This window comes from Haliaeetus leucocephalus, unplaced genomic scaffold (assembly GCF_000737465.1).
Source record: "Haliaeetus leucocephalus isolate CR32 unplaced genomic scaffold, Haliaeetus_leucocephalus-4.0 Scaffold339, whole genome shotgun sequence".
In the NCBI taxonomy this organism is placed as follows: Eukaryota; Metazoa; Chordata; class Aves; order Accipitriformes; family Accipitridae; genus Haliaeetus; species Haliaeetus leucocephalus.
Genome location: NW_010972775.1, coordinates 8,528,874 through 8,556,498, shown reverse-complemented (window position 1 = coordinate 8,556,498; position 27,625 = coordinate 8,528,874). Strand labels below are relative to the sequence as shown.

Genomic DNA, 27,625 nt, shown 5'->3' with positions numbered 1-27,625 from the left:
CATTAATAGTGTTTAAAATATTGTTTTATAAATAATAAAGCCGAGGAATCCACATGCCGCTTTTTTTCAGGTGTCTGAATCTTATCACTTTCCTGGGTACTTCGGGTTGAGCTGTGAGGGCACAACTTGAAGTCACTCCTTCATGCAATGCTCAGTTTACCTTGCACCGCTACATTGTTCTTCCTCAGCATACTGGGGGCTTGGGAGTTATTTTGTTTTGTTTGATTACTGAGAGTGGTGGGAGGAGGAGCGATGATTGTCTTCTCTTTCTGGTGCTTGAATGCATTTCCTTTAATTTTTTTGTTCGCTGCTTTTATTCATCAATGACAATTTATAAACAGTGCATGTTTCACAATGATTTCAGCCTTGAGTGCCAAACAACTGTATGATTTTGTTCCTTTGTTTGACAGCTATCTGGCAGTAAGCCCTGTGCACAATTGTAATGAATATTTTTGACCAGTATATGTGTATATTCTTTAATTCACTTATATTTTTGCTATTACATTAGAAATGTATCTTCCTAGAAATGTGGTTCAAAAGGTACATGGTAAAAAAACAAACAAACAAACAACTTTGTAAAGCTCTTAAACAAATTGAGTATAAACCTGTTTCTTCAGTATTTTGGAGTGAGGAGTAAAGGGAAAGGGGCCAGGAAAGAAATACTGCTGTTTTCTGTTGGTTTTAGTGGCACAGTTGCAAACTATGAAAACTAATATGTTTTGCTGGCAGAAGGAAAAAGCCCATGTGTTTCTCCAGTTGGTAACCATTTTATGTAGGATAGTTTGCTTATGTATACACAATAAACAGTGGGCTTTCAGCAATATATTTAGAACAGAGTCAAGGTAAAGAACAATTTTTTAAATATAGAGGATTTTCTGTATTGATTTATCTCATTTTACCTACATAGAAGAAAATTTGGAGCACAAATGTCTTGAACTCAAGATACTGACTTTAGCTGGCTCTTTAGTGCTTGGTTGACATTCTGCAATATGAAGGAGGCAAGCTTCCCTGTTGATTGTACTTTTCCGAATTTCTGTTTTGTGTGCCTCCTCCTCTTTCCCCAGCACAGACGCAGTTGGTCTCATGATAGAGACATAGTGCAAATGCCAGTAAACCGCTGTGAAATAAAACACCAAATTGAAAGGCAGTGATTCATCGGGAGAAAATGTTATCCAGGTCCCAGTAACTGAAAGCTATGTTTTTAAAGTTGCCACTGCCTTTCTATCCAATCTGTCCTATTTTCTTGATGGTACTTTTATGTTGCTTTCTTGTTTGCTAATGCAACACAATTATGAGTCATTGGTCCAATTTATTTTCTTCAAAAAATGCCAAAACATCAGAGGTAGAAAATAATGTAAACTTTAATTTACACTAAAATCATCAACAGAATCATCTGTCCTCAAAACTATAGAGTATAATTTTACTGTAGTTTTACTGTGCAGTTAAACTTCTATTTTTGTCCCTTGAATGCACCCATCTGGATCCGTACACTGTTACACCTGAGGACTTCTACCAGGCTCGCACTCAGCTGCACTTTGGGATTTTTCCTGTCTTTACCTGGCTTGTCTGTCTTCCTTGGTCTGTTGACTTTTTTGACTGTTTTAAGAAAGGCCATTTTTTGTGCTTTTGTGCAGATGTCTTGCTCTTTGTAGATATACTTTCTTTTTGTTTCCTTCATCTTAAATAAAAAGAAAATACAGTTTTAAATCTGTTTATGCTCTGTTGTTACTTACAATATGGTACTTACTTGGCTATAGTACCTGACTGTTGAAATTTAGAGCACATCATTCTTCACATTAACTCCTTTTTTTTTGTGGTTCTTTCTCTGTGCTCCTGTTACTGGCCAGCGCTATCAGTGGGATACTGTGGTAGACGAGTCGTTCTTCTGTTCCAGTGTGGGTCTTTTTGCTTGTTTGTGAGACATTTGTACATTCAAACCTGGTATCTTCTAAGTGGTTATTAAATGCAGGTTCTGAACAGGGGTGCTGTGTAGCACAGTAAGTAGTCTCCTTCACAGGACTGATTACTATGCACTAGATTTGGAAGATCAAAACTCTTCTCATATTGCAATGGAGGTGTAGTAATGCATTGTCTGATCCTCTGTTAGAAGAGCTAGAAGTTGTGGTGAATGGACAAGAGGATAATAAAAGCCGCTATAGGAAAATATGTTTTAAAGTGGAAAAATAATCATTTATTGATGGCCAACTTCTAAAAAAACCTGCAAGGCTATGGCTTAATTACATTGGAGGAAGGAATATGAGCCAGATGTTAAAACATCCTTCGGTTAGACTCTGAAAGAGTGAGTTTGAATGCAAAATTAGTAAAAATTTGCTTATTTCTATGTTTGGTCAACAGCATGGCTTCAGACATGCTGAAGGGGAACTTCACAGTTTTCCACTGCAAAAAGCTAATTCATACACACATTTTTAGTGTCCAGTATTTTGTTACTGAAAACATGTCCTTTACTGAAGCTTCTGAGATGTGCGTGGATGCTTTTCAGAACGCTTGATCCCTTGTAGCATGTACCATACTGCTCAAGGCAAGAATCTTTAGATGTCACAGTCATCTTGCCACACATGATGAATCACTTTGCCTAAAGATTTTCTGCCCACAAAGCCTGTGGGGTGGCTCTGTCTCCCTAAGGATGTTCTGTTCAACTAGCCATCTGAGCTTACTCTGCTGACCAGTTTAGAAAGTACTAAATCCAAACTTTTCCACATTTTATTTCTGCTCGTAGATAACAAAAAGGGTCATATCACGTATAAATATATATGCAGAGGACATGGCTGACCAAAATCGGAAATAAGGCACAAAAAGAACTCATTGGGCTTGAAAAAGACAATATTACTTTAATCTTCTTTTGTTTGAAGTTTTTTTTAATTATTATTTAATTTGTTACAAGAATCATGTCAAGTGATTGTAACTGCAGGATACTGTCTGAAATGTGTTTTCCTGGGTTTTTTTCCTTCTTTTTTTTCTTTATTGCTAATAAACCAATGTGTGTAATGAGTTTCATAGCTTTCCTGATTGTGTCTCTCTTTGGATACATTCTTTGGTTGTATTGGCCTGCAAGACAGAATTAGTGGCAGCTGGTAATAAAACCTGAAGTTTCAAGATACTGAATAGATACCTGGTCAACTGTCTCCTTTCAGAGGTCCATAAATCCGCTATGGGGAGCCTGGGGGACCACCCTACAAAGAACATTTTAAAAATATGTCTTAATGTTTTCAGGATTTAATGCAATTCATGCTTTTTAAATAGTTCAAAGTTTGTAGCAGGTAAACTTAAATTCATATCCAGTTGTTCAGTTTTCAAATTCAGTGATCTAAAACGATACGCATTGACTATTTTGTTGTGGCAAGATGCATCTTTCCCAGTTTTGCAAATTTATGGAAGTAGAATGTCAATAGTAAGACAAAGGAAGTGACAAACTACAGCAAGTAAATTTTATTTAGAGCTTTTTTTTAATTCTTAATTATTTATATTCTTACCCTTCCTGCATTTTTGCTTTTGACTGTCTTTTTGAAAATATGTATTCCCGTGTTCTCCCTTTCCTGTGTGATCAGTGGAATCACTAACTCCCTTTGTAGCCTGTTCAAGGTCTGTTGTCATGAGGATAAGGAGGTCGCTCTTCGCCTTCTCTACTCCCTCCCTCTGAGAAACTTTACCTGTTCTTCACCAGCAGACTTTTGCAGAGATTTTAAAAAGGGAGTGGAAATGTAACTGTGAATTACTAGATGGCCATATTTCATCTTTTGCATGCATACACAGAACCACCTTTTCTAACTTATGCTGCCTTTCTCCTTTCTGTCCTGTTGATTCTTTTCAAATATTTGCTTAAATAAGCATTGTTAGGAGAGCTGCTCATCTATTTTCTGTTTTGGAAGACAATTCCCCACCCCCACCCCCGAGGATATTGATTTTCTTTTTTCTTTTTTTAGAACAACTATCCATCTTGTGGAAAATATTTTCATTATCAAGAACAGCCTTTAAATATAAAATAGCTGTAAGTGGTGTAGGCATTCTCTCTGTCATAATTTAAAAATCCTTCTTATTGTTGAGAATGTGAAAGATACCAACTCCTTAAGATCCAACTCAGTAACTACTGTAAAAACAAACCCCAAAACATTCCTTATACCTTTTTAAAAAAGAATAACCCCACCCCCACCCCCCCGCCTCAGTGTAATTCCAGCTCTTCTTTGCAGTGAGACTTTTATTGACAGAAGATAAATTCTTGGTCCTTTCCCAGATTTTTTTTTTTTTTTTAAATTTCTCATTTAAAAATTTGGGTTTGTTAGCTGCAACTTTGACAGCTACTGGAAATTCTTAAATAAATGCAGTCTGTGCCATATTACAACAAATGTATTGGAATGAAAATTTTATTTAATACCTGAAAGTGCAGCATGATTAGTTTTAAAAACGCTTGTTTTGAAGTTAAAACCAGTTATGCCTGCCCAAGGTTTAATATTCCTTTTTTATAATGAATCCAGCTGTGAAACCTGAATAGAAATCAGACAGCTTGATGCTAACAGCTGATCATAAGGAATCCAGTTAGGCAAAATGTAAAATGAATAGTTTTTGTTGACCCTGGGTAAAGCTGAGTAACATCAGTATAGATGATTAGATAAAAGGGACCAGTGAAGCAGTAGCTTGTATCTAAACTTTAAAGCATTCAATTTAGCTAGATTTGTATGTTTCTATAGTAGTTAAAGAACATTTTTAGTAGTGTTAAAGACTTTCTTTGGCTTTGAATGCTTAAAAAATTGCATTTACTAAGGGAAGTATATACCTAATTTTAGCTATGCTTTCAGTTTGCAGTTTTTTTCCATTGTTGAATGGAATTAGTAAAGCTTTTTTTAATTTTGAGCAAACATGCGTCTTTTGCTTGTTAGGGTAACATTTGCATTGACTGCATCTCATTTAACCATTTTTACTCAAGAAATCACAAACTCCTTTCAGTCTTAGCTATCAATAGTTGTAAGTTCCAACACCTTTTTAGCTCTGTTTATTGTAAATACTAATTTTGGTATGTTTGTGATACTGTGAGTACTTCTTGCAGAAATCCATTTCAGGTTAATCTTGCAACCAGTTACGATTGCACTGATGAGTTGGGGTTTTTTGTGGTGGTTTTTTTTGGTTGGTTTTTTTTTTCATAACTGTTTTGTTCATTGATTTCTAGCTCCCTCTTTCCAAACAGTGGTGCTTGTCTAATTTTTAGCGAATGAAATCAAAGCTACTTCTTACAAGATAAATTTTACTAATTTATACACTATATACTTGTGAATTATTATATATAATGTTTTATTAATAAACTTGCTTCTGTATATTTTAGGGGTAAGAATAGTAGTATAAGCAAATCTTCACTGGAGTTCCTTGCTGTAGGAAATATCTCAGGAGTTATGCATTGTTTCATTTCTGGAATAAAATTTGTGTTACTGTTGTCATGACTCCCTCACTGATTTGAACAAACTGATTCAAATCTGTTACTGTTCTGTTGATGTCCTTATAGCCTATATAATTTATATAACAGTTGGATCCCTCATACCTGTGCCATGTACTTCTTAAAAACTGTTTTCAGAAGTTCACTAAAACTTGTGCCTGGTGCATTTCATGCATTTCATTGCTTACAAGCCATACCACTTTTTGCCATCTTGGAATACACTTTATTTTGAAGTTTCTCTGATAAATCTTATCCTTTTGTGCTCTTGTTTCCATGTGTTGAGCTGAACCCTTGCTTTCTGTGTCTTTGCTTTTTTTAGGTAAAATTGTCACAAGCAAGTAAAACCTCACTCCTTTCCCACCTTAGTCAATGAGAGGCTCAGTTTTGTCAGAGGACGAGAAGAGGTTTAGTGTCTGGGGTGTGCCTCCTGCCAGAGACGTGTGTCCTTGGCTTCACTCATGTAGCATTTCAGCACAGGGAGGGCAGGTGAGGTGCTCAGACTGGCCTGGACACTTGTGCTATCTGTCCCCTTGTTCTGCCTCTTGCTTAATGTTTCCAGGTAAGGGTAGGCTTTACTGAGGCTTTTTCATTTTGGATGATATTATTTGTCAAACTCCTTCCAGCCCTGTCCATTGTGAATGTCGCCAGCTGTTAGGTTTTTGCCTCTTAAGAGATGTCAAGTCTGTAGCATAGCCATCAGCTTGCCCTGTGTTGCATATGAAGTGTGACTAATGTTAGTACTTAATTCATTATATGACATTTTTCATTTCTTTTCAAGAGCTTTCAAAATAAAAGAAGCTGAATTTAATCTAAAAAACCTGATCTTATTGAAAAAGATACTCTGATTTTAACACTGTAGGTTCCCCACATACTACAGTAATTAGCATTCTGTAAGCGCCCAGAATGGAACTGGTCATCAGGCCCTTAATTTAATGATTTATTGATTAATGATTTTTGTATTCTAGTGAGGGAGAACACTTCCTCATCTACTACTGGTCAACATAATTCTGCAAAAGTATGGGATTATTCCTTTGATATTACTCACGTTTGTTCTTTAACCCTTCTGTGCTCCTTTGTCTAACACCACCAAGTCTGCCCCCTTCTTATCGTGTGGAGTTTTTGGATTACAGGACTTGGGTTTGGCCCTGTGAAAAGGTGAATCATACCAAGACTCCCAATAGAGAGCAAAATGCAACTGCTTTTGTGCATTTTTCTGAAATCTTTGAGATAGGGAAGGGAGGAAGCCAAGAAAAGAAGATAAAAGGGCCTACAACAGTACAAATCACCAAATGATCTGGATTCTAGCTATAAAAAAAAAAATCTGCTTTCTGCTTCTGACATGATTTTTTTTCCCCCTCCTTGTATTAATGCGTTAAAGCATGCTGTAGACCCTTTGTGTAGCCTCCTAGATGGGAAAGGAGGAATTTGCCATTGACCTAAAGCAACATGTAGTGCTAAGAGCGCAACCTAACAACTATACTTTTTTCATGCCTACTATACGTATTTCTCCAAGCAGTTCTCAGCAATTTATGCCCAAAAGCAAAGCTGAGGTGCTTCAGTAGATGTGACACTTGCCTGATTTAACTGTATAATCCAGAGGTGTCTGCTCTTCATGTAATCAATTTAGGAAAAACAAAAGTAAAACTAAGCTCTCTGATAACAAATGGTGGAGTCTTACCTACCTGGGCACTTAGAACATTCTAAATGTGCATTAGTCTTTTACATTTCATTTGCAACTCATGTGACTTTTAGCCCCAAGGCATAATGTAATTTCAAGAGAAGATGCACTCCTTGTCACTTATGTTTCCTGAGGATCTTATTTAACAGTGCAAATAATTAACAGTATAGTGTGACAAGCTCTGGCCAAAATGTTTCCATATCCTTATGTCCGTAAGGTTTATTATACTCCTAAGTCATCAATAACACAAACATAATTGGCCTTTTTTGCAAACTGTAGTCAAAAGCAGTCAGTGGCCTGATTGAAGTGTTGGTGTGGCATGATCGCATCACGTTGCATAATTTTTTTTATCTGCTTGTTTTAAAACTAATCTGTGATACTTGTTTTAAAAGAAAATAACTTTTTTCACTGAGAGCGTTGTACCGGTGCTCCTGTTTGTTTCAGAATTTTGTCTAATGTATCACCAAGTACAGAAGCATGTTCTTCTATTGATTTCCATCCCACTTTGTCCTTTATCTCTGCTTGCTTGCTATTGTTCAAGGGTTGCTTTGTGAAAGGTGCGAGCGTCGTGCACAGTTTATTTTGGCAAAATGAATAATGTTGCCGTCGATCTGGGTCTGAGCTGACTATCCTTCCTCGGGCAGAAGTTCTTAGCTTCAGGTTGTTTCCTTCTTGCAGGCTCTGCTCAGATTGCAGCGTGGAGCTGGTGGTTCAGCTCTACCCGGCACTCTATTAATATGCACAACATGACCGGTTTCAGGGGAAGGTTATTAGAATGCTGGTTTGTATCCTCCAGTGAATGAAATGATGTGTGATTATGAAGTCATCAGGCATGGACCAGTAAGGCTCGAGAGAGCCTCCCCCCCAGGTCCTGGGGGTGCCATTGATTGGTGACCATGTGTTTGTGCCCGATAGACTGTGAAATGGTGTGTTGCTACACGGCTGTGTTGCACCTGCGCCCCACCGAGGTGATTGATTGGTTTGGTCATGTGGAATGTTCCCATCTGGTCTGCAGTAATGTGGTTTTTTTTTTGTTGGGTGGTTTTTGTTTTTTTTTTTCCTTCCTTCCTCTTCTCTCCCGTTTCCCCTTCATCTGCAAATAGCGAGCGCTGGCTGGGTAGTTAGAGCAGGCAGTTGCAAAAGGCAATGTGAGTCTTTGCCTTGAAAACAAAGTGGGGCTGCTGCAAGTGCTATTTTCATTTCTGCGAAAAGATCAGTCTGCAGTGTGCACGTGAACCGTTTTGGGACATCTATAATTTTTTTGAAAAACTGGGGGGGGGATGGGGTACGAGACCCAAACCCCAAAACCTATGTGTTACTCTGCAGATTTCATACTGTTTTTACAAAAGCGCTTGGCTATTGTAATTAGATTACCCAAGTAGCAGTGCATGTGGAAGATCTTATTTAACCTCAGAAAAGTAGTAGTTTATTTATTGAAAACTACTGATGTTGCACTTTAAATGCCAAAAAATTATTTTAGTTCCTTTTAAAAAAAATTCTATAGTTACATTGGGCGGTCTTGTTTGATATTTCTTAATCTCACTCCTTTTTCATAATTGATCTATTCATTCCACTTAATGACTAATTACATATCAGAGCACATCATCAGCAGCATTCATCATTGTAGAATGTAATAATCAATGACATTTCAACAAAGGAAAAAATAAATATGCAAATAAGGACTCATTAACATTTGCATGAGCTGTTTGAATAATCACGTTGCTGACAAGGCTGTAATTAACAGAAATTGATGCTGAGTTCAGTATTTGATAGTGTGTTTTCTCAGCGTTTTATTGTTGTCACTGCGGGGGCTGGAATGAAGTTCTGCTCTACTTGTACCTTGACTTAGGCTTGATGTGATGGGTTGTGCCAGGTAGCAGAGGCTTCTGGGAGTCCTTAATTCATCTGTGACCTACACTTAATGCATAGAAAGATATTTTATTTAAATTACGGTATTGTTAATGAAGGACTGTTAAATTCTTGGTAATTATACAACAACTGAAGGCAAACCTTCTCTCCAAAGTCAGGAAAACTAAAAATGATTCAATTTTTTTTAAACTGAGAATCTTTTACATGAGTCAGGCACTTTGAAACTGTAGGATTTCTTATTTGCATTGAAAATGAAGTATTGATACAGTGGCTTTTGGTGGGGTTTTTTTTGTTTCTTGTTAATCTGGCACAGTGTATCAGTGTCAGGAGGCTTGAGCTTTATTGTAATTGAAAATCACTTGCTAAGGAAAATGTGTAATTATGAAATGTACAGTCTCTCTCTCTCTCTCCCCCCTCCCCTCTTTTTATTATTGCAACTTTATTCTACCCCCCCCTTCCCTTTCCTGAAGCTTCCTCTTTTTGTCATGGATATCAACTGAAACGCACAAAACACAATAAAGCTGTTTATGTCAGTTTTTCTGGATGACTGTAAGTGCTGATTATAACAAGTTTAAGGAATTTCCTTTGTTGAGTGTGTACCCACGCCATATGGCTCAACATGGAACATTAACTTGACAGGGATAATGGATTGTGGTATATGGAGACAATTTTGCCTGCAGCTTCACTATAACTCATTCTGGTTGGGGATCACAAGTTTATAATATAGGATGCAGCAAACATCCAGATGGATTTACTTTACATAAAAGAGTTGCATTTCTTTTTATTTCCTGCCTGTAATTGGAAAAAAAAAGACTTTTAAAAAAAGAATTAAAAAGTAGTAAACAAAGAATGGGTCTTATTCAGGGAAGAAAAATCTCAGTGAAACTGTGTATATATGTGGCTGAACTGTTTTGGATACACTGAAACATAGGTGAAGTGTTTTTACTTATACACACACAAGATTTTTCAAATAATGTCTCAAGTGGTTTCACTTTTCAAAATATTTCAGTATAGCTCCAGTTTGAGAAATAATGTTCTAGGATAGTGTGGAAAAAGCTATTTGAAACAAATCTCTGACTTTTACTTAATTATCATGACTTTTTTATCTTAAGCAAAATGACCACTTAATTAGCATTCTGATGCTTTGGTAATGCTCTGATGTACCCTGTTTTCTTTTAGGAAAAAAATAATCCTTATAAGCTTTTTGTAATATAAGGAAGTAAAATACTGCTGAAATAGTTTAATTTGTTACTTCAGTGGTTGCCTGATATAGTGGGAAGTGTCCAAATGTCTTAGAGTGTAACAAAAGTCAGTATAAATCTAATGCGTCCTACTGAATGATCTGCGTGCCCAAGGTAAGTCCTAATTTTACAAATACTTCTACATCCAACAGACTTTAAGCACGCATAATCCCATTAAGCATGTATGTAGCCGTTTGAAGGATCAGGGCCATAAATCCATATTTAGGATTTCAAATAGAGCTACATGAGATGGCTTCAGCATTCCTGTACACTTGTGATTGAGTTGTACTCCAAATAAAACTGGGTGCTTTGCTTACCTGAAAAGCAGGAAAAGCAGACATCTTTTAGATATCAGGTTTGGAGATTCTTTTAAAACACTAGTTTTTTGAGACTCTGGAAATCTTGACCTTCCTTATCCAAAACAGCTGCCATAAATTTATTTTTTTTCTTCAAGCCACTATCACATGGATATGAATTTGTTAATTTTTTTAATTAGCTGTTGAGGTAAGTACCTGAGCAGATGGAGAAGACATGGTTCATAGTTGGGGAAGAGGGATACTGGTTGTGATTACAATAGATACTATTTGTCTGTCCAGTCTCCCTCCCCCATTGCTGACTTCATAGGTTGACATCCCAATTTAGAATCTCTAATCATTATCCAAAGTTTCAGAAAGTAAACAGCTAGAAAGAATCTTCTTTTGAAAAGGGAGTAATAGAAAGGATCACTAACTGTTGACCTATGAAGAATCTGTTTTGGGTTTTTTTTCATGTTTTCATCCTGCAAATAATACTTAAAGAGCTTCTCTGGGTTCATTCGTCTTCCCCCTGCATACCAGGCTGTATGTGTGATAATCACAGCCAGGTGGGAGTTTACTATGGACTTAAGGACATTGTTGCTTATATTCTTACTATGAGCCCCTTATTTGCTACTGCCACTGTAGTTGTAAAAAGACAGTCTCAGGAAAACACATGATACATCTTTAACATTTGTAATAAAACTTGCTCTGTATTTGAAGTAGAGGAAGAACCACATCATATCTACTATGGCAGTCAGCTGGTGGCTCTCTCTAATTTATTGTCCGCTGTTTGGGAAACACTAGGATAGGGAAATGTGCACCATTGTTGCAATAAACTTGAAGAATTTAAATCTGTAGATAAGAAAATTCTTTCCAGGAACTGTAAGGGGAGCTGACTATTTCTACCAGCTTCTGGACTTCTTGTCTCCTTTTTGGCTTCAGAAGGAAAATCAGAGTCAAAAACCTCAGCAAACACTTAATAAAATTGAAATTTTGAAGATAGCATTTTTGTCCTGTATCAGCATTTACTGACCTGCCAAGGAACTTCTGCAGTACAGTATTTGCAAAATAATATGAATGTTCTTCCTAGGTTACAGTGATGACTACTTGCAACATACATTACACTCCTGTTAGTAGTATTCTGTGAATGTGTAAGTGCTGTGTTGGCAATAAGAAAGTTTCTTTTTTGTGTGTGTGTGTAGTTTTTATTCAGCTCCTAGAAAAGCTACAAAAGCAGGCTTCACTTTTTTCTGATCTTGTAATCTGTAGTGGCCTGTGGGGAGCGCACTGATGTTCCAGTCTTGTTAATGGCTTAGTGTAAGGATGTTATAAAAGTCCAGTAGGTTGTCAGTAGAAAGGCCATCAATAGAAATTTATTAAGAGTAATGCTTGAAAGCAAATTCCACTGGCCTCTGACAGTAAGCCGCTGTAACACTCTTTGATCCTGAAGGGTCTGCTGAATCTCAAGTTGAAGTCAGTGGTTTGGGTATAAAGAGCAATGAATTTTTTATTTTTGTTTTGCTGATGATTTATTAATAAATATTGCTGCAGTCTTTGGATTAATGTTTTTCTTTCATGAGCTGTATTTTAAAGGAACTTGGTTGGAAGGGCAGTCTTGTTCCATTTTGGTATAAGGAAATGCCTTGAGGTTATATTTCCCATCTGATTATTTTTGGAATGATGTAGACATTTCTTACAACGCCATAGATAGATTTGATCGCTACATATGTGGGTAGCTCAATCTTCAGCGTGATTGGAGTACATTAAAACAGGAGGGGGAGCTCTCACCACAGCAGCAGCTGGGCAGAGTGGCGAGCAGTGCAGTACTTGGTAACAGCAAAGGCAGGAGGGGCTGCAAGAGCTACAGAGTAAGGGGAGCGCCCTGAAAGACCTGAAAATGTGCCAACAACTCTCCTCCATTTCAAACTCTTCTTGGAAAATTATCTTCGTGATCCTTCAGTAGTTAAATTTGGATGTTTATGTCTCCTTTCTTGTCCTTAAACATATGCATGCTGTGAGCCAGGACTTTGTTTCTTTGCTGGGAGAGGGTGTATTATTGCTGTATTTTATGGCAAATCCAGAAATGGATTTCAGTCTGTGTAATTTAAATAAATTAGTTTCTAGATCAACATAGCATTTCCCTGAAGTTGCAAAGTGGTTATTATTGACATGTTACATTTTCAATATTTTCAGGTATTTTTAAATTTTTTAAAAACCACATTAAGAATAGACTGAGATGACACATCCTTCTTTGTCAAATTTCTCTGTAATCGGTCTGCAGTCCACCATTATTCTCCTAAGTGTATAGTTTAAATTACATGAGCAGTCCCTGCTGAATTTAGTTCATTCATATACTTGTAAGTACATATGCGTTTAGTTGCTTTACTGAATTGTTGACTAAAAATGCTTCTAATAAGTGTGGAGTATTGTTTAGGTCCTGTTTTCAACATGGCTTTTAGAATCAGACCAATGTGATTAAGTCAAGGTGTGTGAAACAGTGGTGTGCTGACCAGTGTGAGAAGGTGAGTTATTAGCTAATAGGAGTCTTTCATCTTCCCCTAAAGCAGAAGACTGTCTCTCATGGTATCTTTCGTTCTAGAGAGAGGTGTTGTGCTTTAAATGCTCCTTTTGGGGAGAGAAGTAGCACTGAAAGCTGAGTGCTGTTCCTTGTCTCTGAATTGCCATATGACTTTCTCCATTTACCAGTTTTAAAATGGTCCCTGTAATATTTTTCTTCAACAACTTACTTGAAGCAAGTGGGTTGGAGTTCTAACAGGGAGCAAAGTTTGATATTCTTTGGCCAAAAATTTCTTCATAACTCTGGGGGCAAATGCTACTGTTACTAAAGTCTTGTTTCTGGTTATGTACTTTGTTCAGTAATTTGGAAGACTTTGCTTTAGTATCATTACTTGCAGAACTGAATAACTTTTCATTTCAAGACAGAACACCAGCAGCGTTTGAAATGTTTTGAGTTTGGCAAGAAAGGGCTTGTCTGTAAAACAATGAAATTGCATTGGGGAAATACAGTGCCTCTGTTCAGCTGAGGCGGGCTGAGGTACACTGCGAGCTGTTGTGAGCTGCAGCTGCATTTACCATCAAACACTGAGTTGGTGCCGATGAATGTTTTGTTTTTAGTGTCATGGAAACTGTGAGGCAAAGAATGGATATTCTATTCATCTGGGAAAATAGCAGTTCACTGCATAAAACATCAGTTGCTTCCAAAGCAGTTCTTAAAATAGACTTTGTGAATATAACCCTAAAAGTACAACAGTTTAAATCACCTCAGTACTACTTTGTTTTTCTATTAGAATATACATGTGAATTAACATAACATAGAAGGAGTGAGAGTTTTAAGATACAACTGTAGCATGGAACTCCTACAATGATTCGATGTTTTACTTTACTGTGCAATTTTTAATCTAAAAATTGAGAGGTCCATACATTTCAATAGCAGTCTTAATCCTTTTTATTACCTTTCTTCAAATGGTTTGCTCAAAATGGAATAGTTTTGGTCATCATTCAGTATCATTTACTGCTTCATGCAGCATAGCAAAAATCATAAAACTCACTGCAGAGACCAAGTATCCAAGAGAGTGCTCTCAGGGGCAGAGAAGCAAAGATGGTATGGAATAAATAGTGTGGGTTTTTTTTTAAATGCATGAGCATTTTTGCAGAGCCAGTATGTAAAGAATAATTAATTCAGTTGAATTGGAAAGTTTATATTTGTTTTGCTTAAATTTTAATGTTGGGGGGGGGAATAAGTATGAGATCTGAGCGTAAGCGGTAAAGAGAAACTAATACAGAAGTAGATTTATAAAGTCATTGCCCCACTGTGGAAAAAAAAAAGGAAACTGAGAAAAGAAATTGGAGGAGCAGAAGTGATTTGACCTGAGTGACAGGAAGTTGGAGGGAAAATTGCCAGTTGCAGGATTTCAGAATCCAGGATTCTGGAATGGATGTGATACCAATTAAAAGAAGGGATGCCTCGTTGTGAGGCCTCCTTCAATGTCCAGTGAAAGCAGTGGGAATCTTCCTGTTGACCGTATTGCTCTCTAGCTTAGTTTTGTTTGTTTCATTGTTTGTTTGTTAGTGGGGGTTTTGTTTGTTCGGGTTTTTGTTGTTGTTGTTGTTTTAATTGGGGGATCCAAAATTACATGCAATATTTTAGATATGGTGTAATGAGTGCTGAGTAGATGCGGATAATCACTCCCACCTGCTGTCTCATGTGCAGCTTGCCTTTCAAGACCACCGGTCCTTCTCAGCAGACTTGGTCCCCAACCTGCACCGTTACAAGGTGTTAGTCTATCCCAGGTGCAGGACTTTACTTTTGTTATGGTTGAATTTTATGAGGTTCCTGTTGGCCCAATCATCTAGGTTGTCTACGTTCCTCTGAATGGTGGTCCTGCCTTCAAGTATACTAACTGCATCTCCCAAATTGGGGTCTTTTGCAAACTTTTTTAGGGTGCACTCCGTCTTCTTCTCCATGCTACTGATAAAGACATTAAGCAGGACGGGTTCCATATACACTGTGTAGTTGGTAATGACAAAATTATAGATGCAGGGAGATTGATAAAAACATAAGTTTAGGTTGAAAAGCAACTGCATGAGAAGTAAAATAGGTGCTTGAGGTGCTGAGGCTTAGATGAGTAACTCAAGAGAGAGCAGGATCAAGAAAAGCCTTTTTTATAAGTGTTTATGACTGTTTAGTATCAAGGAGTAATGTGTAGTTGAGGGCTTACAGCAGAGATAAGGGCTTGATATGAAATGGGAAAGTGTCTTTGAAATTAATCCTAGTTTGTGTATAAAAGGCTCTTATAATAATAGGCAAGCTGCACAGTTCCCATTCTCTAGTGCAGGGAATTGAAGTACAAGCAGGTAAAACAGATAAAAAGATACAAAGTCCACGTTATTTTTACTTTCACTCTTTAATACTGTTTAGGCTTAGAAGGAGGATTTTTCACTTTGCAATACTTTCAGGTACTGTAACCATGTGTTTGTAACCCCAGCAGTAGACATTTGGGCTTTCCTATTCAATGCCTGGGGAGATTCCCTGTGGGATTTGCAAAGGCTGGTGTGCCTCTTGCAGAGCTGCTGAGACTGGCCAACAGGAAAGGTCAGGGTAATAGTGGACCACAGAAAGTTTCCATAACTGCTACCTTCCTCCTTAGGATAAATCTAGTTAAAGAACAGGAGGCTGTAGGGCCTTGTCTCAGTCCTGCAGGCATCTTTTTGCACTTGCCTGAATAAAAAGGCAGCTTGCTTTCTTACATGCAGTTCACAGTGCTCCACATCAGTGACCTGTCTTCAGTTGTTTCAATCTGCCAACAAGCTCTGAATTTCCAGTAACACATTTAGATTGCCAACTTGATGATTTAAAAGGGGGGGGGGGGGGGGGGGGGGGGGGAAAGACTAAATCTAGGGGCAAGTTTTGAGTCATGTTGATGTCATGGAAAAATATTCAGTGATGATCCTCTGCTTATAGTTGCATTTTAAAACCTTGTCTGGTGCCTGGCTTTTACTCCTTTAATGCATTATAATTTTAAAAGAGTAATTAGATTATTCCTTTAAATTATTCTTTTAAAAGTCATCCAGTTTTTTTGTCGAAGGCACGTACCTTATAAGAGTTGGCTACATTGATAGTGTACTCTGCCAGCTTACAGTTTAAAAAGACACCTTCCCCATAAATTCAGGTTGACTAGCATTATCATTAACCTACTTAATCCTTTATTAATAAAATTCTATTTTGGTGGTTTCATTATTTATGATTTGCTATCAGAGGAATAAATTATTTGTGTAATCCTATTTGCTTATTTTAAATATTGTACAAAATGAACTTTCTTCCAGAGATCTTGCACTTCCTGAGTATTCTAAGATTAAGTAAAAATCAGTGTTAATATCTGAGAAAACACCTTGGTTTATATGTATATTAAAAATATACATATTTTTTTTTTAAACCTTTTGGAGTCAGGTTACCTAGACCTGCTGATGCAGAAGTGCAGAATGTTAGCAATTGCTTTTACATCTTCCTTGCCGTTGAAATATTTCATCATTCTTACTCATGTTATCATTTCTATAAAATAATTACCAACATTGCCATATGTATTCCTTCTGTTCTTAACATGCTGAGGAAGAGTGTTTTCCTCATCTGCTTTAGGTCATTTAAAGCAGCATAGTGATACCTCTGGAAAGCATGGGTAGCCAAGCAGAGAGGTAGTATTTATTGATATATGAAGTTTTATTCTTTAGTTCATTGTACAGCACACCATGTTCCTTGGTGTTTTTAAATCTGAGAGTTACATTCACCTTGACTATGTCTGGACCTGGGATGTTATTGTTAATGTTTCCTCAGTCATGTTCCCACGACTGTTATGATCTCTTATGAAGACTTTTTTCCTTTATCAAGAATGCCACTTGTCTCACCTCTCAAAATAAACAGTGAACGTGTCTTTTCCTTTGCAATGGTTTTGGTGTTTTTTTGTTGTTTTTTTGGTTTTTTGGGGGGGAATATGACTGTAGAAAAAAACAGTATTCATCCTTCAGGTGCCTTTGCAGTAGGGTAGCAGTTTTCATAAATGTATGGAGACGTGGGGTACATACAGATGAGGGGATGGTTTAGAGAGATCTATGTTTTTGAGTGTTTTTTTAGTAGACAGCTAAAAGTCCATCCTCTGTATAGCTGCAATACCAGTTTGCCTTTCTGCAACACAGTGATGCTTTCTTGCGCAATTATCTTCAATGTTTTGGGGCTTGGTAGGATTGCTTTCAATTTCTGGACAATCTAAAGTCCCTTACTGTAAATACTGGTTTTATACTGAAATAAGAGCACCTGTTTTAAGCTCTTAGCATTTTAGGTGCTTTGTATTAATTTAGATTATTTAACTATTTTTAATGGTTTTTTTGTTTCACCTTCTTTTGGCTCGGTGTGCTTGCATGCAGTGCATGTGTATAGTTAGGAGTTTTCAGCCCCTGAACAGGAGATGGCTCCTTTCAGGCACTGTATTGTGAGGATTTCCCCTCCTGTTTTAACAGATAATTTGGTTACTCTGTGGTGTCCGCAGAAATTGTTCTCCTGAAGCAGTAATACTGGGAAAACACTTAACATGTTTTGTTTTCTTCTGAAATCTGTTTTAGCTTCTAATGGGGTTTTGGTGTTTGGTTTTCTGTGTTTTGTTTTGGGTGTGTTTTGTGGGTTTTTTTGTTTATTTGTTTGTTTGTTCAGTCTAACAGCTACTGCTAGTCTGGAGACCACAGTTTGGGAATACCTGATTTGCAAACTTCTATTTCTGTGCAGTTGGGTTGGCTGTATTGCCTGTGAAGGGTGAAGCTCGAATAAGTTATGCAAGTCATCCAAATGAGAACTGTCAAAACTTGTGTACAACAGAGTACGATTGTAATTATTTTTAAGATTTTATATAATTATATATATATATTTTTAAAAAGTAGTTTAGCAATTTGTAGTAAGTAGTGTCACCAAAATAATCTTTTAATTGGAAACAGGTGTAGCATTCTGTTGTAAAGTGTGGATTTTCTATTAATTTCCAATTATAAAAACCTCTTGACTTCAGACTTAAGAATGTACTTGATGTTCAAAGTCACTGATAGGAGCTGAGTAATGTTTGTCCTTAGATCTGGGACAAATTCTCACCAGGAGAGCAAGGGATGCTTTTCAAGTTAGTTGTAATGTAAGTAGCAACTTTGTTAGTTGCTTGAAAATTTTAACTAAATCCCTTGGGGATGAGATGAGGAAGATGGCAAAGGGAGAAATATTTTAATAGTCAAAGTGAAGACACTTGGATACTCTAGAAATGCATGGGGTGGATAAGTGAGGTGGGTAAATGCATGCAATAAAATGTCTTCTTGTCACCAGTGTGGAACGTGTGTGTGGTGTATTCATATGCATACTCAGTTTGGTTATTGTCTTCTGGATAGTGTACATCCCCAATTTCCCTCATTTTTAGTATATTTTTAGTGTAGTAATTTTTAGTGTGTTTCTCCCACTGGATGTTCTGTCTATGTATAGCACACATGAATGGTTTAATAGAGTGGTAACGTTATTTATGGTAAGGTTAGCCTAGGGTAGATGTAGTAGTGGAGAATTGAAACTAAATACACTAAACAGCTATTCAAGAATTATTTGGTTCACGGATACTTGCCCACATATGCTTGGGGGAGGAGGAGAAGAAAGGTCTTTCTTCATCTAAGAGATTTGTACTCCCTCTTTTCCCCTTGCCTTCAGTTATTCATGTGCATCTTCCTGCTGAGACTTCAGTCCCTTTTAGCCTTGCAAACATTTGATTTGTTACTTAGTGCAGTATAAGCCTGGTAAGTGGAGGGACAGGAATAGTACTGAGGAAGTAGCCTTCATGGATCAGCCACTGATGGAATAGAAATGTTCTTCGTTTGACATGAGCATATAAATTACAAGTTCATAGGGTCAATCCAAATATAATGTGGAATTTAGTCCACCCCTACCTCCTGTGTATTTGAAGTACATAAAGAGCATTAATAAATTGTTTTTATAGCACAAGATCTGTGCAGTGCTCTGCAAACTGACAAAATATTCCATCTTTTCTTAGAAGTACTTACAAATCAGTGGGATGAAAGTGTCAAAGGCATGTCTTTGGGAAGCAGGTTCTTTAATACCACTTCACGCACTGACATTATTTCTTTTTAAAATATTGTGTTAAAGAAGTTGTGAGAAATCCCTTGACTTCTGTGTTTAACATCTTAATGTACTCTTTAGATTTATTGCTTGGTCAGTTCAATCAGTAGAATTCTTACAGTGGAAGACACCTGCAAATGCCCACACAACTATAAGTATAGAAGGACTTCTGAACTTTTCTAATCTTTGGAAAGCACAATGAAAAAAAAAGGTTTTTTCCAGATGATCCTGTCCAAATGTCAACAAAAGCAATAATTCAGTATTTGTTGTCTAAAGCATCATTCCTAAATTGCAACAGTTATAATGGGAAGTTGATTCCAGTTAATTCCAGGTTCAGAATTTCTACATTTTGCATCATTTACATATGAAAAACAGTTTTTGCTCCAAATAAGACAAATAAGTACTAGGGCTAGATAGCAGAAGTATAATGCTGTCTTACAAATGAGAATTTATGGCATGGAGAATTCTGGCAGACCTGAAACTGGACAGTTAAATCCCATAAATCTCATTCAAAATCATAATCTTTTACTTCTTGCAGATTATTAGAGTTGTTCTTGTAGGATCATGGTCTTTCAGAATTTTGAGCAAAGAAGTAGGGGGCAAATCTGTAGTATTAAAATCAAGCTTTGCTAAACCTTTTCTTCTCCTGTCTGGGAAAATTGGTTTTAGAAGATGGCACAGCATGGGGGGGGCGGGGGGAATATCTAAAAGAATGTTGGTGTTTGGGTTTGTTTTTTTCCCATTAGTCACAGTCTGTACATACCATTTCCTTATCTGTTTTTCAAGAACACATAGGCCAACATTCTTATGATTACCTGTATAGACTGCATTGCTGATCATCACTTGGGCATGGCATTCCTGGTTAAATATGTTTGTATTTTTTTTTCTTTTGTTCTGTTACTTTATAACAAAATTTTCCAGTAATGTGATTTTGTTAGGTATGAATCGCTTATTAATCTTAAGGTTCAAAATTTGGTTTAGGAGTTTGCAGACAATCCATGGTATGTAGGTTTGACTGCTTTATTAAAAGATAAGACAGTGTCGATAAGTTTGCAAGACTTCAAGGGTTATTGATTGGGAAGCTGCTTGCAGTCAGAAGAAGACTGAGCTAAGATGGAGCGTATGGTGAGATAAAGGCTAGGTTGGGAAAGTGATTACAACTGGGGACCTGCTAATCACTGACCTCTGTAGGGATCCTGTAGTTTATCACTAATCTCACTTGCACTTGGCATTTTCCTGTGTTGCTGCTTCATTGTTCGTAGCTGAGTGAGTAATTTGGCTTGGGATGAACAGGAGGAGGGTGCTGCAAGTCCAGCAGCTGCACTTCTTGGCACTGGCTTGTTAAACATCCTCAGTGTAGCCAGCAGCGTGCTTGGCACACGTTAGCCAATAATACTTAAACAAATTGTTGTGAAGAGAATAGGAGGTCATTTGTTTTATGCACTTTCTTCAAATTGTGTTGCTTCTCTGTTTCATTTCCATGTGTTTTGGTCACCATTATTAAAAGGAAAAACGTGCGTAATATTTTTACATGTATTCACAATATATACACATGGGTATTATGTACCTTTAAAATATTAGAGGTAAGATTGTAGGTATAAGACAGATATTAAAACTGTGACAGCCTGTATTAATGAGTAGGCCTATACAGCAGTAGAAGAGGAAGAAATTATTCCTCCAGTGCTGTGGGAAATGTCTAGATATGTAGTAAAACTTTTATGGCTGCATGTGTCAGTCAGTCTTGCCTCTAAGAAGGCAGCAGCACACCAAATCCAAGGAGCAGAGCTGGTTTTCCATTTTAATCAAATGTAAATTTTTTCACTGTACTGAATAATTGCTGAATAAGAATTTTTAACACCAACAAAATTTGAAAAGGTAATGAATGGACCTGTACTGGAGGCAGCAAGGATGTTATTCTATAAAATTTGCGTACTTTCTTTCTACTTTGTGATAAGTTGGAAAGTGATATTAAGAGTTGTAGAAGAATGTTTACTTTGTTGGATGTTTTTCTTGCATCATCCACATGCACCTGTAAGTATAGCTTGTGCAGCTTGTTCCTTGTCGTATTGGGTCTGCATATGAAAAATTATTTGAATGTGTTAATTCTGTGGGTAACAAGAGACGGGTATTTTGTTGCTGGATACTTTGTTACTGGATGTGGATGGGGAGAAAACAGTGTAAAAATTGACTGCTAGCCACATCTACCAACACCAGTTTAATAACTTTTTAAATTCTCAAAGGTATCACCAATGTTTTGTTATAAACTAACTTTTGGGTAGGCTATCTGTTGTGACTGGTTAACAGTGTTATCAATGATGAAATGATGATTAGGAACTGTAAAAACATGCTTCAAGATTCACTGAAAGATGATTCTCTGTGCAAGTAGGGCAGACATACTTCATGTCTGACAAACAGAGCAGCTGCCAGCTGTGGTCACTGTAGTATTCATACTGGATGATAAATATTGCTTCATTAAAAAAATGTTGGTGCTTTCCATATTGCCAACCAAATAAATTTTTATCAATGCATAGAAAGATCTTTAGTTTATAAAGGGTTAATTCTGTGGGAATTGAAGTAATTTTTTGCAGTTATGTTCTGTCATCCTCTCATAAACCAAGCATTATCTAGAAGCAGTGGGAAAAGGCTGTTTTACTACTGGCAGGCATTTATAGCACATTCACTGAAGTAGTCCTCAACTACTGAGTTAATGTAGTGCAGTTTTCAGCTCACTATCGCTTTGCATCTTGCTGTTTCAGTTCATTCTGTGTTAAGAGTATTTAGGCTGCACAGCTGTTATACAGATAGATTTATTATGGAATACAATTCCTTGTGTAGTATTCAAAAGCTATATTAAGTTGTGAGCATATCATATTTAGACAAGCAGTTGCAAGAGAAAAATAATTATTTACTAAATGCTTATTAAAGTTTGAATTGGTACAGAATGTTTCAAGGTTTTAAGTTTATGAAGTTAGGAAGTACTTGCGGTTCAAAATGCTTGGTGGGATTTTCTTGGCTGAGTTTCTTTTAACTCTGTAGTCCTTGGGCTTTAAGCCTGTTAGACAGCAATTAGGTCATTAAAGTTTTTGTTAATGAAAACACGTGAAACTTACTTAAAAAAAAAAAAAAACAACCCAAACTTATTCCAAGTTATTAAAAGATTCAAATGCCTTGTGAGTTGATCAGTGCAGATTTAACATTCTGTATATATCCAACTCAATCATTTTATTTTAGTGTGGCCAGCAGGAGCAAGGAGGTGATTGTTCCCCTGTATTTGGCACTGGTGAGGCTGCACCTGTGTTCAGTTTTGGGCCCCTCACTATAGGAAAGACATTGAGGTGTTGGAGCATGTCAGAGAAGGGCAACCAAGCTGGTGAGGAGCCTGGAGCACAAGTCTTATGAGGAGCGGCTGAGGGAACTGGACTTGTTTAGTCTGGAGAAAAGGAGGCTGAGGGGAGACCTTATCGCTTTCTACAACTACCTGAAAGGAGGTCGTAGTGAGGTGGGTGCTGGCCTCTTCTGTCAGGTGGCTGGAGATAGGATGAGAGGAAATGGCCTCAAGTTGAGGCAGGGGAGGTTTAGTTTGGATATTAGGAAAAAATTCTTCGCTGAAAGGGTTGTCAGGCATTGGAATGGGCTGCCCAGGGAAGTGGTGGAGCCACCATTCCTGGAGGTATTAAAAAAGCATGTAGGCAAGGCACTTCAGGACATGGGTTTAGTGGGCATGGATGATGGTTGGACTCAATGATCTTGAAGGTCTTTTCCAACCTACATGATTCTATGATTTTTAAATGTCCATTGCTTTAGTTCAAATCCATTTGGAAGACAAAACTCTGGGATATAGAGCCACTGAAATATAACCTGAAGAAAGTTTTCCATGATGCTACTTTGTAAGTAAGGCATAGATTTGTTTCTAAAAAAACAGCATATAACTTTTGAAACATGAGTCAGGAGGTACATGATAAAGGTGATCAAGGAGCTGATGATTCACAATTGCTTTGTGTAGGAAGTCCTTCTGCACAGGTCTGATGGGAAGTGTTGGGACTGAGAAAACTGGCTAAAGTTGCTTTACTTCTCATGAATATTTTGTGAAAATAAAATAGGATCTGAAGAGGAAATAAATTTCACTTGGGCATTACTTTACCTTGCCAGCTGGTATGTCTACACACTACCTTACAGCCATGTTTACACAAACCTGTGCAAATGAAAACATTCAATGAGGATTTTGTCATTTAATAGTGTTTTTGCATACCCCTCTCCTTCCAATTAATGTTGGGTGCCGTAGTGAGTTTCCTCATGTCCCCTTAATGCTGAGCATTAATGTTTCTGAATTTCCAGTTATAACAAAAAAAGATAATATTTCCATCTGTGCAGTGAGCACTGACTGAGACAAGACCCTCTTGACAGAGGGTGGAGAGGGCATGATCAGACAGAGGGTATCACATACTCAACAGCAGATCTTGTGGGGTAAACCTGCAAGACATTTCAGGGTCTGCTTTGGCTTTCAGTGTCACTGTATTTCTGACATTTGCATGCTCATACGCACTCATGTTCCAATAAGTTTGTTTTTTACAGTAACCTCTACATTTTTATGCTCTTCTGTCAATCTGTAGAGAATCTAAGTAATTAAGAAAGGTATTTGATAAGCTAAAAACCACCAAACGCATTATGCTTTGATATATTTGGCTACGTGTTTGAACTTTATTGGATGCCAGAGACTGCCGGAGCATTGATCAGACATTATGTATGGGACCTACCTATTTGTTAAACCAATGAGGAAGTCTTCTCAAACTTGACATTACCCGCCTTTCAAGTACTTGACTCACTTACTACATGGAGTAGTTGATAAGTATTTTCTCTTTCTATTGATAAGTAAACACTACCCCTGATGTTTTCTTACAAGGCTTTAAATAGTGAGAATAGCATTGTGCCTAGACTGGAGCAGCTGAAGTGTGTTGAAATGACAACAGGCGATTTGTAGTCAATACTCTTTCACTTTTCCATTGTGTTGATAGTGAAACCATCACGTGATACTGCCAGACAGCAGGATGCTGGGAAACCTTTCAGTGTAGTGTCAGTGAAGCTCCAGGGCCTGTTGATGGAGTCCTTCCTCTTCTCTCACGAGCAGCGTAACAGATGTGCTCTAGCGGTGCCTGGGACAGCTCACCTTCTCTCCCCTGTCCTTCTGCTATGTGAATGTGAAGATCGTGCTGCTCGCACAGTGCTCCAGTCTTGCAAAAGGCACAACAGTGTGTGCTTCCACAGTACAAGACAGAACCAGGAACAGGACTCGCGTGTGGGCTCAATGTGTGTTTCTGTAGTGTGTGCCTGTTGATTTTTTTTGTTGTTGTTTAAAAATGTGTACCTTTAACATTGTGAAACTACTGCAGGTTTGAGAGTCGTATCTAAGTGTTTGCTGTGGGAATGTGTTTGGGAGACTCTCTATACAAAAGGCACCATCTTGTACTTGATCCTAGGTTGCTTTCCAAACCCTTCATTGAAAAGCCTGGCCGTTAGAACACAGGTTAAATATTAAGTTAATCCAGTTCTAATTCTTGATAAATATTTAGGCAGTGCAATGTCAGGCAGCCTTGACTTTTCTTGATCATTTCTTAGAACCAAATTTAGTATAGATTGGGCTAGCTTAGTCAGCTTTTTTCCTTTAGTATGAACCTGCCAAACTTTTTAAGTGATAACATTTAAATAACATGATTTTATGCATTCTTATCTAACAATTTTTTGCTTGCTACACAAACCATAATTTAAATCATAATTTTTCTAGTCTCTGTAATTGACTCTTGTACAAATATTTGTTTTAAAGCCTGCCTGAAATACTGCATACTTCAGTTGAAGTTGTTTATCATGTGGTATAAGATTCTCATTTTCTGGAAAGAAAATGCTGAGTCTGGTTTAATATGAACAGCATGATTCATCCTACTTCATATAATTTTGCATGCTAGGTATTTTATTTGCTTGGTGCCCAATAGCTGTTAGAGGCAAATTGCTTCAGCAGAAAAATGTTAACTTTCTTCCTCCCTTTGTTACAGCAGAGCTGCCATTTTTCAAGCAAACTATTGTTGACTGGACTACCCATAGTTATCAGGATGATAATCTTGCAGAGATGTTGTTCCAAGAGATTCAAACTTCCTCTTCCTCTCTGCTCATACAAGATGCACTTTTTAAATGAACAATAAGCATACTTCAGTTTTTCCTCTTACAAAATGACATTTAGGGATTTTTGGTAATAAGAGGAAAAAAAGAGAAAAACCAAAGGAAGTACTGTTTTAGAAGTGCAATTGCAATAGCATGGAGCTATTTATCACTGAAATGGGAATGTATAAGAAAGGCTACTTTTTCTTCTTATGAGGGCTGGATGACACATGCATTGTTTACAAAAGGGAATGCCTAGTTGTGTAAGATGACATTCATTTTCAAATAGATAGGTATCATGGCTTATTACTGCTTACCTTTGGATAATACTCTGAGTGGTGTTATGGGGTGTTTCATAGTTCTAACTGTGTCATAACTGGGGCAGGCATAGGCACTTGGTGTTTTGTTATGCACATACTTGATAACTGTCTGATTCTTGACATTGTTCAGCAGAGACTTCAAGATTTTTTTAAAAAAATGTTGCTTGATAAACTTCTGAGCCTTACTGGAGAACTTTCACACTAAGTTTTAATATATGAACATGCCAGTTTGGTGGCATAACCAACAAATACAGCACTAAGTAGTTTTTCTGCAATTGACAAATATATTGCTACTGTCTTGTGACCTCAGATAGCAACATCAGAGAACAACCACTCTGCATAAGGCACTATATTCAGTATGTGCTACCTACAGGCAAATATTGTATATATGGTAGAAGAGAGAAGTCTGTTTTGCTGTCTTGACCAGTTGTATTGCTTGAGTTTTGTACCCAACTGGAATGTACATGAAATGAAAGGATTTTTAAGGATTTAAGGGATGATTGTCAAGAGATGAATGATTCAGCCACGGTTTAAGTTTGGTGTGGGTTTTCTTGTTGTTCTGAATTGAAGTTTTTTTCACTTTTCATGTTGTTTTGTTGGTTTTATTTTACTGCTTAGTATATTCATTTTCTAAGATGATACCAGCTATGTGTTAGTTTCATGTAGGAAGGAGAAATGTCTAAAGGTGTCTCTACCTTTGCTTATTGATAATGAAAGGGAAGCTGGACCTTTACCCTTTTTATGTAAACATACTGATAGGGATATTTTATAACAATAAAAAATCGCAGTAGTTCTTTTTTACCGATTGGTTATGTAGGAAATGGGATTAGGTATGTCCTCTATTACAGTAGTGCTGTTAAACACAGATGTATAAAAGCCACTTTTATTCATGCAACTTAGTTTTTATAAGTTCACTATGATGCTAACAGATTTTTCTGAATTGCATTTATAAGGACAACTGATACAGATATCTAGCAGATTTTAAAAAGAACCTAATTTCCAATGTCTTTCTTTTATAGGAAAAACCTCAGATAGAGGTCCATTTCCATTGTATGGTAGAGATACGGGGTTACCAGGCTGTCAAGTAAGTATAGTGATGATTGAAAGCAAATGGAATAATCTTAACTAAAATTTAGTTTAAGTTACTTGAATGTGTCAGGCTACCAAACATAACAAACAAGAATGTCTTCCACAATTTGCAGAATAAATTTTCTGGGTTCTGTGTGGTCAAATTACCTTGCACTTGCATACATCTGCTTAGAGGGGATACTTTTGCTATGTGCAAGTAGAACTGGTTCTGTAGCTCATGAGTGCGAAGTCCTAAGTTTTTAGTAAAAGGGAGGTTGTTACTAGTCTGAACATATTAAGCAATGTGCTTCAGTTGTGTGTATCACGTCTTAACTACAGATCATTGTGAAATTAATTTTCTTATCCTTTGTAGTTATTCATTCCTCCAAGTCTGCAAACAGAATTGTAGACCAGTACTGACTGAACATCAGGATTAGTCTGTGAAACGCACATTTTTCACATATAATGGGTCAAAAAATACCAGTAATTGGTGAATATAGTTTGTTAGTTAACTGTTACTCCTGGTGGAGATTATGTGCATTTTTAAAGGAAAACTTACTACGCTTTCAACGTTTAACAATTAGGTTATCCAGTATAATACTGTATTATTTTGTGGGCTTGATAATACGTTTTTTAATTATGAAAACTTTCTTTTTATGTCTCTAAATCTTCATTTTAGAGTGAATATTTTTTTCCATGTTATTTCTAATGAGCAGCATTAAGAATACTCCATTGAACATTGTTTAAGTCTGTTTTGAATGTACAGGAAGTTTGAGTGTATAAAAAGTATAATTAGCATTTGATTACACTCAGTATTTGTTGACAGAGATTTAAATAAAAATATATAATGTTTTTAATTCTAAGAAATTCATTTGTTATGCTTGTTTTCTCAAAGAGGAATATT

The 27,625-nt window shown here is 37.0% G+C and overlaps 1 protein-coding gene across 6 annotated transcripts in view; it reads left to right on the top strand.

Moving 5' to 3' along the window:
* The window catches only part of TCF12 (transcription factor 12), a 174,017-nt gene that overhangs the window by 72,583 nt on the left and 73,809 nt on the right, over window positions 1-27,625 (top strand). For all 6 annotated transcript variants that reach the window (XM_010571773.1, XM_010571774.1, XM_010571772.1 and 3 more), the window contains exon 7: window positions 26,673-26,737. In XM_010571773.1, the coding sequence (XP_010570075.1) occupies window positions 26,673-26,737 (65 nt within the window). The remainder of the gene's footprint in view (window positions 1-26,672; window positions 26,738-27,625) is intronic.